Source organism: Podarcis cretensis (genome assembly GCF_951804945.1).
Source record: "Podarcis cretensis genome assembly, chromosome: 10".
Lineage (NCBI taxonomy): Eukaryota > Metazoa > Chordata > Lepidosauria > Squamata > Lacertidae > Podarcis > Podarcis cretensis.
In genome coordinates, this window is record NC_137179.1 from 58,320,246 (window position 1) to 58,333,557 (window position 13,312).

The 13,312-nt window shown below is 44.5% G+C and overlaps 2 protein-coding genes across 8 annotated transcripts in view; one reads left to right on the forward strand and one right to left on the reverse strand.

Moving 5' to 3' along the window:
* The window catches only part of LOC307225975 (uncharacterized protein), a 217,368-nt gene that overhangs the window by 189,965 nt on the left and 14,091 nt on the right, over window positions 1-13,312 (forward strand). The gene's annotated exons all lie outside the window — the stretch shown is intronic.
* The window catches only part of CADPS2 (calcium dependent secretion activator 2), a 350,035-nt gene that overhangs the window by 164,426 nt on the left and 172,297 nt on the right, over window positions 1-13,312 (reverse strand). For all 7 annotated transcript variants that reach the window (XM_079994071.1, XM_079994070.1, XM_079994069.1 and 4 more), the window contains exon 8: window positions 5,058-5,197. In XM_079994071.1, the coding sequence (XP_079850197.1) occupies window positions 5,058-5,197 (140 nt within the window). The remainder of the gene's footprint in view (window positions 1-5,057; window positions 5,198-13,312) is intronic.

Genomic DNA, 13,312 nt, shown 5'->3' on the forward strand with positions numbered 1-13,312 from the left:
TTAACCAACTGAGCTATCCATGCACTGGAACAGTATCTTTCAGTTGTCAAACACATGGGTGCAAATGAGTGTTTTTAAGCTCCACCTGAAAGATATTAGAGGGGGACAAATGCACCTCGCCAGGGAGGACATTTCACAAATGGCAGCACCACTAACAGAGCCGTTTTTCCTGCTCGACTCTAGAATCTGTGATGGTTGATATTGCAGGAAGTACTGTTTTAGCTACCTGAGTCTCAAGCTGATTGGGCTTTGTATTAACACACTGAATTGGGACTGGAAGCTCACGGGAAGCCGGTGCTCAGCTTTCAGAACACATGGTACCACCAGGCTGCCATACTTGCCAGCTTAAAAGCCACATACTCCACTAGCTGCAGTCTCTTCCAAGGGCAGCCCTGCAAAGAGAGCATTACAGCAGTCCAGACGGGAGGTCAACAGAGAATGGGCAACTAAGCCCAGGGCAATCCAGCCTAGAAACAGCTGTACCAGTGAACCAATGTAAGGCCAACATAAACACTTCAAGCCACAGACATGTCATGGTCTGACTGGATGAGGAAGAGGCGTGACAGCCACCAGGGATGACACAAAGGAAGGAGACATGGGCCCAGGACAGTGGGGATCAGTCTGTTGAAGGGGCAAGTTGGGAGGTAGTAGAAGGAGAAGGTTTGAGTGAGCACAGATGGGATGGAAGAAGGAAGCTATACCAGGACAGGCCTGGGTGCCAAGAGTCTTGTGTGAGCACAGAACAGTGGAGAGGAGGCAGAAGCTACTTCTACAGCTGGACAGCAGCTGGACAGCTCCATTCCTGCTAGTTCTCCTCCTCCACTGACACCCAGAATGTGAAGAGTCCTGCATATTACTGACCAATGGGCCAGACAGGCCCAGAGAGGAAGCTCTTCCCATCGCTGCACTCTATGGCTGCTTGGGAGGAGTAGAGTTTGAGGGATCTAGAGAGGGAAGGAGGGGCCAGACACCAGTTCCAGCAATGTCTTCAACTAGGGGAGACTAGTTCTGATGAGCTCTGTTGCGTTGTTGTTTTTACTTTTGTGAGTATAAGCTAGTTGCATTTTGTGTCTCAAGTCATACTCCTGACCTGTGGATGACCTGCATTCTCTTGACAGTCCCCTGACAAGACGTCACTGGAGATGTCAGCTGACGGATGAGAGGACAAGATTTGATCCTGCCCTGGCTGTGTGATCCTGTTCTCCTGTTGCGGATTTCACAGAGTAGGCAGCAGGATTTAATCTCTGCTCATCAGGTGATGAGTGGAGATTAACGATTGGAGTGAGATTGGGGGATTAAAGGGAACGGGGTGGAGACAGACCCACAATTTTATTTTTTGTAATACAGTGCCTCCATTCCCTGAATCATTCCAGAAGGGCACCATGTTCTATGGTGTTGAAAGTCACTGAGAGATCAAGGAAAAGCAACAGACACATTCCTGTCTCTCCAAGGATAACCAGGGTGGCCAAGTCCTAAAACCAGCCTGGAACAAGAATGAAACGCATCCAGATAATCTGTTTCTGGACATACCTGCAGCTACCTAGCACTCTTGATCACCTTACCAAGGAAGGTAATATTAGAACCTGGGAACTGGTTTTCTAAAACCACTGGATGTAGGGAGGTCCTCTTTTAGAGGGGCAACTGTACTGTTCGCGGACTGTAGGCAGAACAGTAACATCCTAATCATTTGAAACCGCTCCCCTCGCTTGGAGCTCAAAGATAGTATTTTTCATAAATTTTTAAAAATCCTGCCATAAATTATTTATACAGTGACCTTTTCGTTTTGGTACACAAGGAACGGTTTGTTCCCTCGCAGGCAGAGTTTTATTATTATTATTATTGCCGTTTCCCTGTGAAGGCATTCACACTTAACTGTGGGGAACAGCGTTGCTGAGGCTTTTTGTTCCCGTCAGAGCCGGGCCGTGGGCAGCAGGCTAAGATGAGCTGGGAGCCCGGCAGGTCCGTGTTTGGCACCGGTGAGGGAGGCTGGGGCAAAACTAGGAGGCAGGATGAAGGAACAAGGAGGGCACTGGAAGCAAACAGCAAATCAGGACCGAAGGGTAACCAAGAACATGGGGACACACTGGAGTTTAGGAACAAGTAGTAGCAGGGTCTTTGTCCATGGAGTTTTCTTGGCAGGGATACTGGACATCACCTTGCCAACAAAGACCCATATAGTTAAAGCTATGGTTTTCCCAGTAGTGATGTATGGAGGTGAGAGCTGGACCATAAAGAAGGCTGATCGCCGAAGAATTGATGCTTTTGAATTATGGTGCTGGAGGAGACTCTTGAGAGTCCCATGGACTGCAAGAAGATCAAACCTCTCCATTCTGAAGGAAATCAGCCCTGAGTGCTCACTGGAAGGACAGATCGTGAAGCTGAGGCTCCAATACTTTGGCCACAACATGAGAAGGGAAGACTCCCTGGAAAAGACTCTGATGTTGGGAAAGATTGAGGGCACAAAGAGAAGGGGACGACAGAGGACGAGATGGTTGGACAGTGTTCTCAAAGCTACCAGCATGAGTTTGACCAAACTGCGGGAGGCAGTGGAAGACTGGAGTGCCTGGCGTACTCTGGTCCATGGGGTCACAAAGAGTCAGACACGACTAAACGACTAAACAACAACAGTAGTGGGGTCTAACCACCTCTGCAGCTGAGACAGAGCTGAGACAGCCAGTGGAGAAACCATGGGCTGCACAGACACACTGGTAGGAACTCAAGGTTAATTCCACTGTTGCTGAGCCCTGTCTATGTGTCAAGGAGATGTTAAGGAGCGTGGTCAACCACAGGGCAGGCACACACACAGGAGACCCAGAATGCAATTAGTTCTTTATTAACAGAAAATAACAGCAGAGTCCTCTGGTTCACTTAACCCAGCTGAGACGTTGCTGAAACTGACCACTAGCTTCCTCCTCCCGCCTTTCACTCTGGATCAATGGTTCTCAACCTTTTTTCGGCCATGCCCCACCTAAGCATCTCTAAAATCATGATGCATGCCCCCCCCCGGACACATAATTCTTCTCATTCAAAAAGTGAGCTCCTATTCATGTGGAGGAAGCGTAAAAGGCCATTCACTGTTAATAACTCATTCTCGAATTGCCCTCCTTAAAAATCAAATTGCCCCCCTGTTGGGAGCCATGACTCTGGATCCTCCCCAAGCAGACAGGCTGAGTCGAGGGGGGTGAGCTCCTCCTCTGGGCCTGTCCGGCCTGTTGCTCAGCAATGTGGAGGACTCTCCTCAACCGGGTTGTCACAGGGGGAGGCGAGCCGTCAGGAATGGGACTGTCCTGCTGCTGTGTAGCAGAGGGGCAACCTCTGACTCTTCTTTGTCCTCACACTGTGACTCTTGGCCTACAACCCTGTCCTGGGAGGCTCTACTTCTCCTGCCCCCCCCCTTGATGACTCAATCCCCTGCTTCTAGTACCTCTCAGTTCGCCCCTTTTGCAGACTGCTCTTCAGTGCCCCAGGATATAAGTCATCGTCTTCAGTGCCCTCCCTGGGGGGCTCTCGGGTGGGGGGCTCCCAACACTCTTCCTCATCCAGCCAGTTCCTGACGCTATACTACCATGGTGGCAAGCGGCTGGTGTTGGAAGGGTGATGCCACAGTTATATCACACCATGCCAAATGATATTGCTCAGTTGCAAAAAAAAAAAAGTAGCAAGTTAAAAAACAAAGGCTTTCCCCCTCCTTCCTGGCCATAAAGGTCTAGCAGTGATCCCGGGGTGGGCAGAGTCAGTCTGGAAAGTTCTTCCCTGAGAAAGTCGTTCAGTGGTTCACAACATGGGGCAGCCACACACAGATTCCTTCAGCTCCTGACACGTTCAGCCCGGACAATGAGGTCCAGCTCTGAGGGTCTTCTGGTGGTTCCCTCACTGCGAGAAGTCAGGTTACAGGGAACTAGGCAGAGGGCCTTCTTGGTGGTGGCGGCCACCCTGTGGAACGCCCTCCCATCAGATGTCAAGGAAATAAACAACTACCTGACTTTTAAGATGGGTGAGGTATAAATAAATTACTACTACTACTACTACTACTAGTTAGAGAAGGATCCATTGAGCTACTTTGAGTGGGCCCAAGAGCTGAGGCATGCCCAGTGCGATTTTTTATTCCTCAAAGAGGGAGATTTCCCCGTCATCTCGCAACCTGATTTTCCCATGCCCCCTTCATTTCACAAACGGGTTTTCAAGGCACTATGGGCAACAGCCAGGGCCAGCCCCAGACGTTGTGCTACTTGAGACAAAATACAAAATGGCGCCACCTCTTCTGCCTGAGGCAACTGGAGACAGCCTGGCGAAGCCCCATTGTGCTAAAGGGGTGGGAAAGGGAAAAGGAGGCTGGACAGAAACAGGGGCAGTGGCGGAAGAGCTGGGACAACAAGCACAGGAGGTAATGAATGGCATGTTTCTCAGGGCACAAATCTGCTGCCCCTCTCAACTGTTCTCAGCCTGCCACCTGAGGTGACCCCGGGTATGGAAACCATCATCTTTTTAAACCAGTAGTTCCCAATTGGTGGTCCGCGGACCCATCAAGTTATCAAAACTTTCATAAGTAGGGGGTCCATAGCTTGGCTTTTGAAAAAGGTCCGCAATACATAGCTACTTGGGAACTGATATTTTAGACTATTCACAGGGAATGAGGAATGGTGAGCAGATCTCAAACTCTTAGCAAATTACAATAGAAAATAACTGCATGTAACAATTTTTTCATACGCAAGAGACAGGAATAACTGATATTTAAAGTTTTTTTTAAAAAAAAACTTTTGATGGAAATCATAATGCCAAAATTCAAGAGCATGTCTTTTAAAAATCCAGCGAATATTCATTCTTGCATACATTAGTTTTCCCTGACGGCTTTTGATCCTCAAATGACTCTATTATACATTCAATTCAAGCCACAACTTACTCTTAGTTTAAACAAAGCTTGCATTTCCTCTAGTCATTCTTGCATTACTTCTTTAATTCCCCCCCTTTGGATTATACAGTAGAACAAAAAACAAACCAAACAAAAACTATGTGTCCACTGGAAACAGAATTAAAATTTTGCTGCTTGCAAAACTCACCCGCAATGCTTCATGTGTGCCGGTTTATCCATCCGCACTGCCAGCTTTATCCTCAAATCAGAGTCTTGGCTGTTTTTGGGGACGATCATTTTATGCAGCTCAGGTGACTTTGAGCTATTGGATGTTGGATACAATACTACCTGTGGAGAACACAATGAGAGCTGTTTATCACACTGAAAAACTTCTAACCAATTGACTTGTAAGCTCTGGCCAGTACAGAGGGTGATTCTGTCACTTTTCTTCTGCTTGAAAGGGGATTATAGAAGAAGCAAATCTTTAAAGACTTCAGCTTCATTTTAACACATCCAGCTCCAAGGCAGACAAGTTTATTTTCCAAAAAACAGCACATTTCGGATCACTTTGATACCAAACCTGTTTCATTCATGAATTCAAAGCTTCAGTGCGCCTGAAAAACAACCTTTCAAGTGATACAAACATTTTCAAGATGGGGCTATGCGCTGTTTTCAAGTTATCCCTGCTATAAACAACAGGTTATACAAGATATAAAATGAAATTATGAGAGGGCATGGAGTATTTGTTTCACTTTGAAATTTTGTAGACAGTGCAGTTTCTAACATAAGGAAAATATTGTACAACATAGAGAACAATTAAATCACAATAATTAATAGTACCAGCCACAGTGAACCAGAGGAGCATACAAAAAACACAAATGTATTAAGGAGAAACACTACTATCCCCCCCCCCCACATGGTCCAGGTCAGCAGGTGTGCTTTTGCTTGGTGACGGCACAACCAAAGATGTTGTCATTCCTGCTTCTAGAGGGAGACAGTTCCACAGTTGAGGTGCCACAACAGTGAAGGCCTTGCTCTCTGCCACCATTTAGCAAGTTATACTCACCAGCGTCGACACCTGCACAGTAGCAGACTCTACAGAAAAAAACCTCTTCTATTAAGTGCATCCTCTGAGGCATCATGCTAGAACAACAATGCCCCAAAGCAAGCACCTGCAGGATTGAGCAGCTTCTGTCCAGAGGAGAACGTGTCCAGAGGAGGGCAACCAAAATGGTCAAAGGCCTGGAAACGATGCCTTATGAGGAACGGCTAAGGGAGCTGGGCATGTTTAGCCTGGAGAAGAGGAGGTTAAGGGGTGATATGATAGCCATGTTCAAATATATAAAAGGATGTCACATAGAGGAGGGAGAAAGGTTGTTTTCTGCTGCTCCAGAGAAGCGGACACGGAGCAATGGCTCCAAACTACAAGAAAGAAGATTCCACCTAAACATTAGGAAGAACTTCCTGACAGTAAGAGCTGTTCGACAGTGGAATTTGCTGCCAAGGAGTGTGGCGGAGTCTCCTTCTTTGGAGGTCTTTAAGCAGAGGCTTGACAACCATACGTCAGGAGTGCTCTGATGGTGTTTCCTGCTTGGCAGGGGGTTGGACTCGATGGCCCTTGTGGTCTCTTCCAACTCTATGATTCTATGATTCTGTAGTCTTCATTCATTGTCATAAATAGCAAATATAATAATAGTTTCTGGAGACAGTCCTGTAATTTCTTTATTTAAAATATTTTGTAGAATATTCTATTCCTTTTTTCCATATTAAAAATGACATTTGTTACTTAAAAGTTATATTCCAATTCAACAAAGCTAGTGGCTCACCCAACACCGATGTGGAAAAATATCACTGATCTACATCAGGGGTAGGCAATCTAAGGTCCAGGGGCTGGATGCGGCCCAATTACCTTCTAAATCCGGCCCGCAGATGGTTTGGGAATCAGTGTGTTTTTACATGAGTAGAATGTGTTCTTTTATTTAAAATGCATCTCTGGGTTATTGGTGGGGCCTGCCTGGTGTTTTTACATGAGTAGAATGTGTGCTTTTATTTAAAATGCATCTCTGGGTTATTGGTGGGGCATAGGAATTCGTTCAAATTTTTTTTTGCAAAATATAGTCCAGCCCACCACATTGTCTGAGGGACAGTAGACCAGCCCATGGCTAAAAAAGTTTGCTGACCCCTGATCTACATCATGCCAAATATTAATTGCACAGCCTTAATACTGGCTGCTGAGGGTACAGATGGCTGAATTTTGCATTTTTCAGTGGCTGAACGAGATGAAATGTGAGATTAGATCTAATTAGATCTGGCTGGCTTCAGGAGCTGCTCGCTGCTGTGGCACCCGCCATTTTGCCTCAAAAGAAGGCCCCATATGATGTGTCTTGTGCTGTTGAACCAATCACACAACATTCATTCCCTACTAATAAATCTACAGCACTTAAAATATAAATCTGGGGACATTAAATGAAATCTGGGGAGATTCCGGGGAGGGAGTTTGTCCAGGGACAGATTTGTAAGACTGTCCCCGGGAAACAGGGACATCTGGTAACCATATCCTAAGTGACTCTCTCTCCCGATTGCTGCTTTGGCTGTCGCTGCCCCCAAGGTTTTATCAACATAAAATCCAGACTGGGAGCCGTCCGTCTCCCACGGAAGTTCCCAGTTATGCTCTAATTCACTGCCATGTGGCAACTGAACATGTTTTGAAGCAATGCTTTCTCTGCCCTGCTCCGAATACACACCTGCAATGCTGCACAGCTTGACAAACCCCAGACCGACATTACTGCTTTAACACCACATTTGGAGACAATATGGCCAGAGGGGGAAAGAGGATATAGAGGTGTGAAGGTTTTCCAGAACACACAAACCATTTCAAAGAATGATTTTCACCTTAACACTTCTGTATCAGCTTTTGCCATTAAATGGCTCTGAGATGTTTCACAGGAAGCAAATTTATAAAAGGAACTAAGTAAGTAATGAAATGGCAATATTAAGATGAGGCATTAGGATGCGACACAAGGATTCTAACAAGTTCAAATGATTCTTTTTGCTTACACTAACAGAATCCCAATCAAGGCATTTCTTGAAGATTTCTCACTCATCTATAATAAATAAACCAGCGGATTTATTTCAGGTTGGTTTCCTCCCTTGCCCTCCCGCAACACCTTTCTTCTTTTTGGATTATACATTCCTAGCAAAGGACTTGTGAGTAATGGTGCGATTCTTTTCCTCTCAATTACGTCCAGCTCCTTATATCAAGAACGTGATAAACTTTGTGAATTGTTTCTCTGATTCCAAAGGCTGAGTCAGAGGAAACATTGCCCACTCCTCAATATTTTTAAGATGAAAATCTGAAGCCCAAAAGATACATATAATTATATGCTCTTTCAGTGCATGCACACTGTCCACATTTAAGGTGCATGTTATGGGATTAGGGGGCTACTCGTGCGTAAGCGTTTAAAGCCTCAAGGCTCTGCAATCAGTTTCTAAACTCTCCCTGTCCGCAGAGCCATGGGTGCATGGCTACCTCAATCGCTGGCAGAATCCGTCAGTGGGCGCTTCCGGAATTTACGCCAACATAAGAGTTCCTTAACGGAAACTCTCCTTCTGGATTCTCTGCGTGACAGTTTCCTGCGCGGAGTAGGCGTCCCCAGCGGAGGTCCTGAGACCTCCCCGCTGTGCTCACTGGAAGTATCTGGGAGCCATTCCTCCGACTGAGTTTCTGCAGGAACTCTCCCTCTCCCCCTGCTGGTTCCTTCCTCAGCATCCGAGGGTCTCCTAGCCTCCTTGAGCCCTTCCACCACCTGACTCTCCGATGGCAGTTCCCTGACAGTGCATAATGATCTTTCCCCTTGAACTCAAGATTAGGAGGAATAAGTTCTTCAGGTCTGCAGCAGAAGCTGGATTTACCCATCACTGAATGGCCAGCTCCTGGGCCAATAACAAGGCCACCTCCATAGTTTTTTAGTTAAGCAGGGCTTTGATTGGCTGGCCCTGTGTTAGTCATTCATACACACACACTCACACTTTCTTTGCCATTTATGAAACTGCAATATCTCTGATTTTAGCTGTTCTGTTATTATATGTATGGGTAAGGGCTGATGTATTGGGACAATAATTTCTTAATTTTGCAAAAAAAAAGTGGTTAAAATGGGTTTAAATATATTAATAAGTGATAGACAGAACAGAAAAGGTAAAAACAATTGCAGATGAATCCAGAAATTGTATGAAGTTCATAGTACAATAAAGGTAATTCTATATTTACATTTCTGCCGAATTTCCTTCGTACCATAGCCAGTAAATAATGAATATTTCAAACCCTACAATAGCTTTTAAAAATGAGATTTTCTCAATTGGATCACCCAGGTATGTTTTAGCTGCTTCAAGGTTGTCCAAGTTTTCACCATTTAACAAGTTGAGAATGTAATGCATCTTTCATTTTTGTACATCTCGTGTTTTGTTACCAATAAGTTAACCAATGGGAATTGGTCTTCCTTTTAGGAATTCTAGGTGCCCAAATCCCAAAGGAGCAGAAATAGAAAAGACTATTTATGTATGCGACCACAGCTGCACAGAAGTTACTGGCCCAGAGATGGAAAGAAGATAAAGTCCCTACCAGAGAAGAATGGCAGATGAAGTTAATGGACTATGCTGAAATGGCCCAAAAGACTGGAAGAGTCAGAAATCAGGAAGACCAAAATTTTAATAAGAAATGGGGGAAAATTTATAACTTATTTTAAAGACCATCGTAAATAGTTAAACTCATTAGTAGGATTGGAATATCACTTGTAATTTAAGGTTGAATTCTGGACATAATGGAAGAGGTAAAGGATTTGGAGCATCATAAAAGATGCTAGAGGAAATGATTAATAATAGAACCCACAAAGGGGAGGTTGGAAGTCCAGGAGATTCCTTGGAATTTTATCTAGTTTTTTTTTTACTATTTATGTTTGATATATCTCTGTAAAATTTTAATTTGAAAAACCAAATAAATATTTTTTTTTGGGGGGGGGGAGGATTTGGTCCTCATAACTATGTATGGGGAGATCAGAAGTGGGTCCTTGGGTTTCTGCACTTCCTCCTTTACCTTCTTTCACCCCGAATAGCAGTGAGCATCTATCGTATTTTTTGCTCTATAGGACACACTTTTTCCACTCCAAAAATTAAGGTGAAATGTGTGTGTGAATGCAGGCTCCTTGGCTTCAGCAATAGCAATGCAAAGTCTCTGAAGTGCAGAGGGAGCGCTCCCTCCACGCTCCGGAGGCTTCGCGTTGCTTTCACTGAAGCCTGGAGAGCGAGAGGGGTCAGTGCGCACTGACCCCTCTCGCTCTCCAGGCTTCAGGGATAGCTGTCTGAAGCCTCCAGAGCTCCAGAGGCTTTGGGTTCCTTTTGCTGAAGCTGGGAGAGCAAGACTCTCCTGGCTTCAGCAGAGAGGGAGAGCTGTGCAGCGCCCCTTCAGCGAAGTGGGAGGAGAAATGGAAGGGGCTCTGTTTCTCCTGTCGCTTCACTGAAAGGGCACTGAGAAGAGAGGGGGAGAATTTTTTTTCTTGTTCTCCCCCTTGTTCTAAAACAAGGTGCGTCCTATAGAGCGAAAAATACGGTAATCCAGGGGGACTCCTGGTCTTCCAGTTTTGATTCCCTCCTACTCTAGATACCAGCCCCAATTCCCTGCTGTACAAATATTTGCAAAGATTGATGGCCTTCATTATTATCCCTCCTGTTCACTCTGCCCTCCCTATTAGTGCGTCAGTACAGTACATCTCATTCACCTTACCTCCTTTTTCTTACCACTACTTGCATTCACGATTACCATTCAGCCCACGCCAATTACTGATTGTGAGCTAGAGACAGAAAGCAGAAGGAATAGTGGCATTTTCTCCTGGATCAAATTCAGCAACCACAGCTTCCTCTTGACCTATACCTGCTCCAACAGATTCAATAGACTGAACCTGAGAGCGGGCGGCGGGGTGCGGGAGAAGCAAAAACGTCTACCATGGCTTATGTTTTCTTATCTCAACGTACAGGTTATAACCTCAATCTCCTTGAGATGAATGCCAGCCATCAGCTTCCATTCTCTAGCCGAGACACAAACTAAGCCACTACGACAGAACGAGAGAGAGGGTCACAGGAGAAGACCAGCGAAAAAGAAATCTCGCTGAAGAGGCCACCACACTGGAAGATGAGCAGTACACTTTTCAAATGTCTACAGGGCTAGATATTTAGAGATATTCCGTAAAAACAGACATCACCTATTCTGGTGACAGGCCTTGAAGCTTGCTGGAGCTCATTTTATGTTAGCATAGAATTTAGATGAGAGAAAGTGCTAGAGTATGAAGCGCCTGATTTAGAGAATGCCAGGGGCCTGTGGTGCTAGAGGCAAGGGAAGAAATACTGGTCCATCTCACAAGAAGTGCCATATTTTTCACCCCATAAGACGCACCTGACCATAAGATGCACCTAGTTTTTAGAGGAGGAAAGGGGGAAAGCCCCGGTTTTGGGGGGATCAGCTCAAAGTTGTGCAGCTTCTTTTGCAAAGGGGAAAAGCCCCCTTTTTTTGAGGATCAGCTCAAAGTTGTTGAGCTTACTTTGCAAAGGGATCAAACCCTGTTTTTATGGGGTTCAACTCAAAGTTCTGCAGCTTCTTTAGGAAAGGAAAGGGAGCCATGTCTACAGTTTCCAGACAGATAATCAGCCAGTCACATATCGCTGGGGAAACAAACAGCCTCCGTCTGCAGAACATTCAGCAATGGAGGCCTGGGCAAGTGGCCGGGGCCAGAAAAGGAGCCAGCAATCGACCACACATTCGCTCCATAAGACGCACAGTCATTTCCCCTTACTTTTTAGGAGGAAAAAAGTGTGTCTTATGGAGCGAAAAATACGGTACTTGGCCAGCTTGGATGAGCAAAACTCGGCCATTCAAGGTTCTACACCCAGATTAAAACATTGCTGGAAAATTTGAACTTGTGGGATGATAAAAATATAGGGTTTGGGGGCAGAGATGGGTGGGGAAACACAACCTTCACTGTCCAATTTGGAAAGAAGAGAAACAAAACAGCAATTCCAGTTCCAACAAAGGAGAGCACTTATAATCAATGAAGAAGTTGGATCTGCTTCTTCTTCTTCTTTTTAATGACAAGATGAGCCAACAAGTTATTTTAAGATTTCTACAAGCAATTATAGAACTGAGGCAGTATCTTCTCCATAAAAGATAACATTATACAAACTGCTCTAGGATTTGATGAGCAGCTAAGAAAGAATAAGTTTTTCTTTTCTTAATTGAATAATCACTAGAACAAGGATGAATTATCTTTATACTCAGATAGTCGCTGTAGTCAAACACCACCTGTTGCTCCCACATTGTATTCACTTGTGTGTTAAGCAAGTACAATGGCTGTCACTTTGAATTAGTAATCTTGAATATTTGATATTCAAAGGACAGAACATGACAAAAAAAGGAATGAAATGAATCTTTGGGACTAGGAAATTAGCATTCCTGATTCAAATGCAAGAATGTATTTTAAAAAATGAACTTCATACATCGATTACCTTTGCAACTGGCCTCTGTCAAATAAATCCTGATGTTTTTATGTACATGAAAGCTAGAATATGCACACAGTTTTAAAATCTCAGTCATTGCTAAGCAAATTAAACATTAACTCTGTTCCCAACTCACCCCTCCATTGCCATTACAACTCAAAATTCCATACAATTCACTCACACTATTCTATCAATGAAGGGTTAGGTACTTAAGTACCAGTATATATCTCTCATTCCTTTTCCCTGTTGATCAACTCATACATTCCTCATCAAGTCCTGACAGTTATGTGGCCAAAGCTCCTTTATGTCAGATATTTGGGCCAAAAGCTTCTCAGCAACGAAAGCAGCAGACAATTCTAGAGCCAATAAACCCTATTTAATGCCAGCATTAAAACTATATACAGTGGTACCTCGGGTTACATATGCTTCAGGTTACATACGCTTCAGGTTACAGACTCCGCTAACCCAGAAATAGTGCTTCAGGTTAAGAACTTTACTTCAGGATGAGAACAGAAATCGTGCTCTGGCGGTGCGGCAGCAGCAGGAGGCCCCATTAGCTAAAGTGGTACCTCAGGTTAAGAACAGTTTCAGGTTAAGAACGGACCTCTGGAACGAATTAAGTACTTAACCCGAGGTACCACTGTACCTTATTGATCGTACAGTGTACCTTGGTTCTCAAACTTAATCCGTTCTGGAAATCCGTTCCAAAACCAAAGCGTTCCAAAACCAAGGAGCGCTTTCCCATAGAAAGTAATGCAAAATGGATTAATGCATTCCAGACCTTTAAACACAACCCCTAAAACAGCAATTTGATGTGAATTTTACTATCTAACGGGACCACTGATCCATAAAATGAAAGCAATAATCAATGTACTATACTATAAAATAAATAAGACAGTATTGTAGATGATAAAAATTAAAATT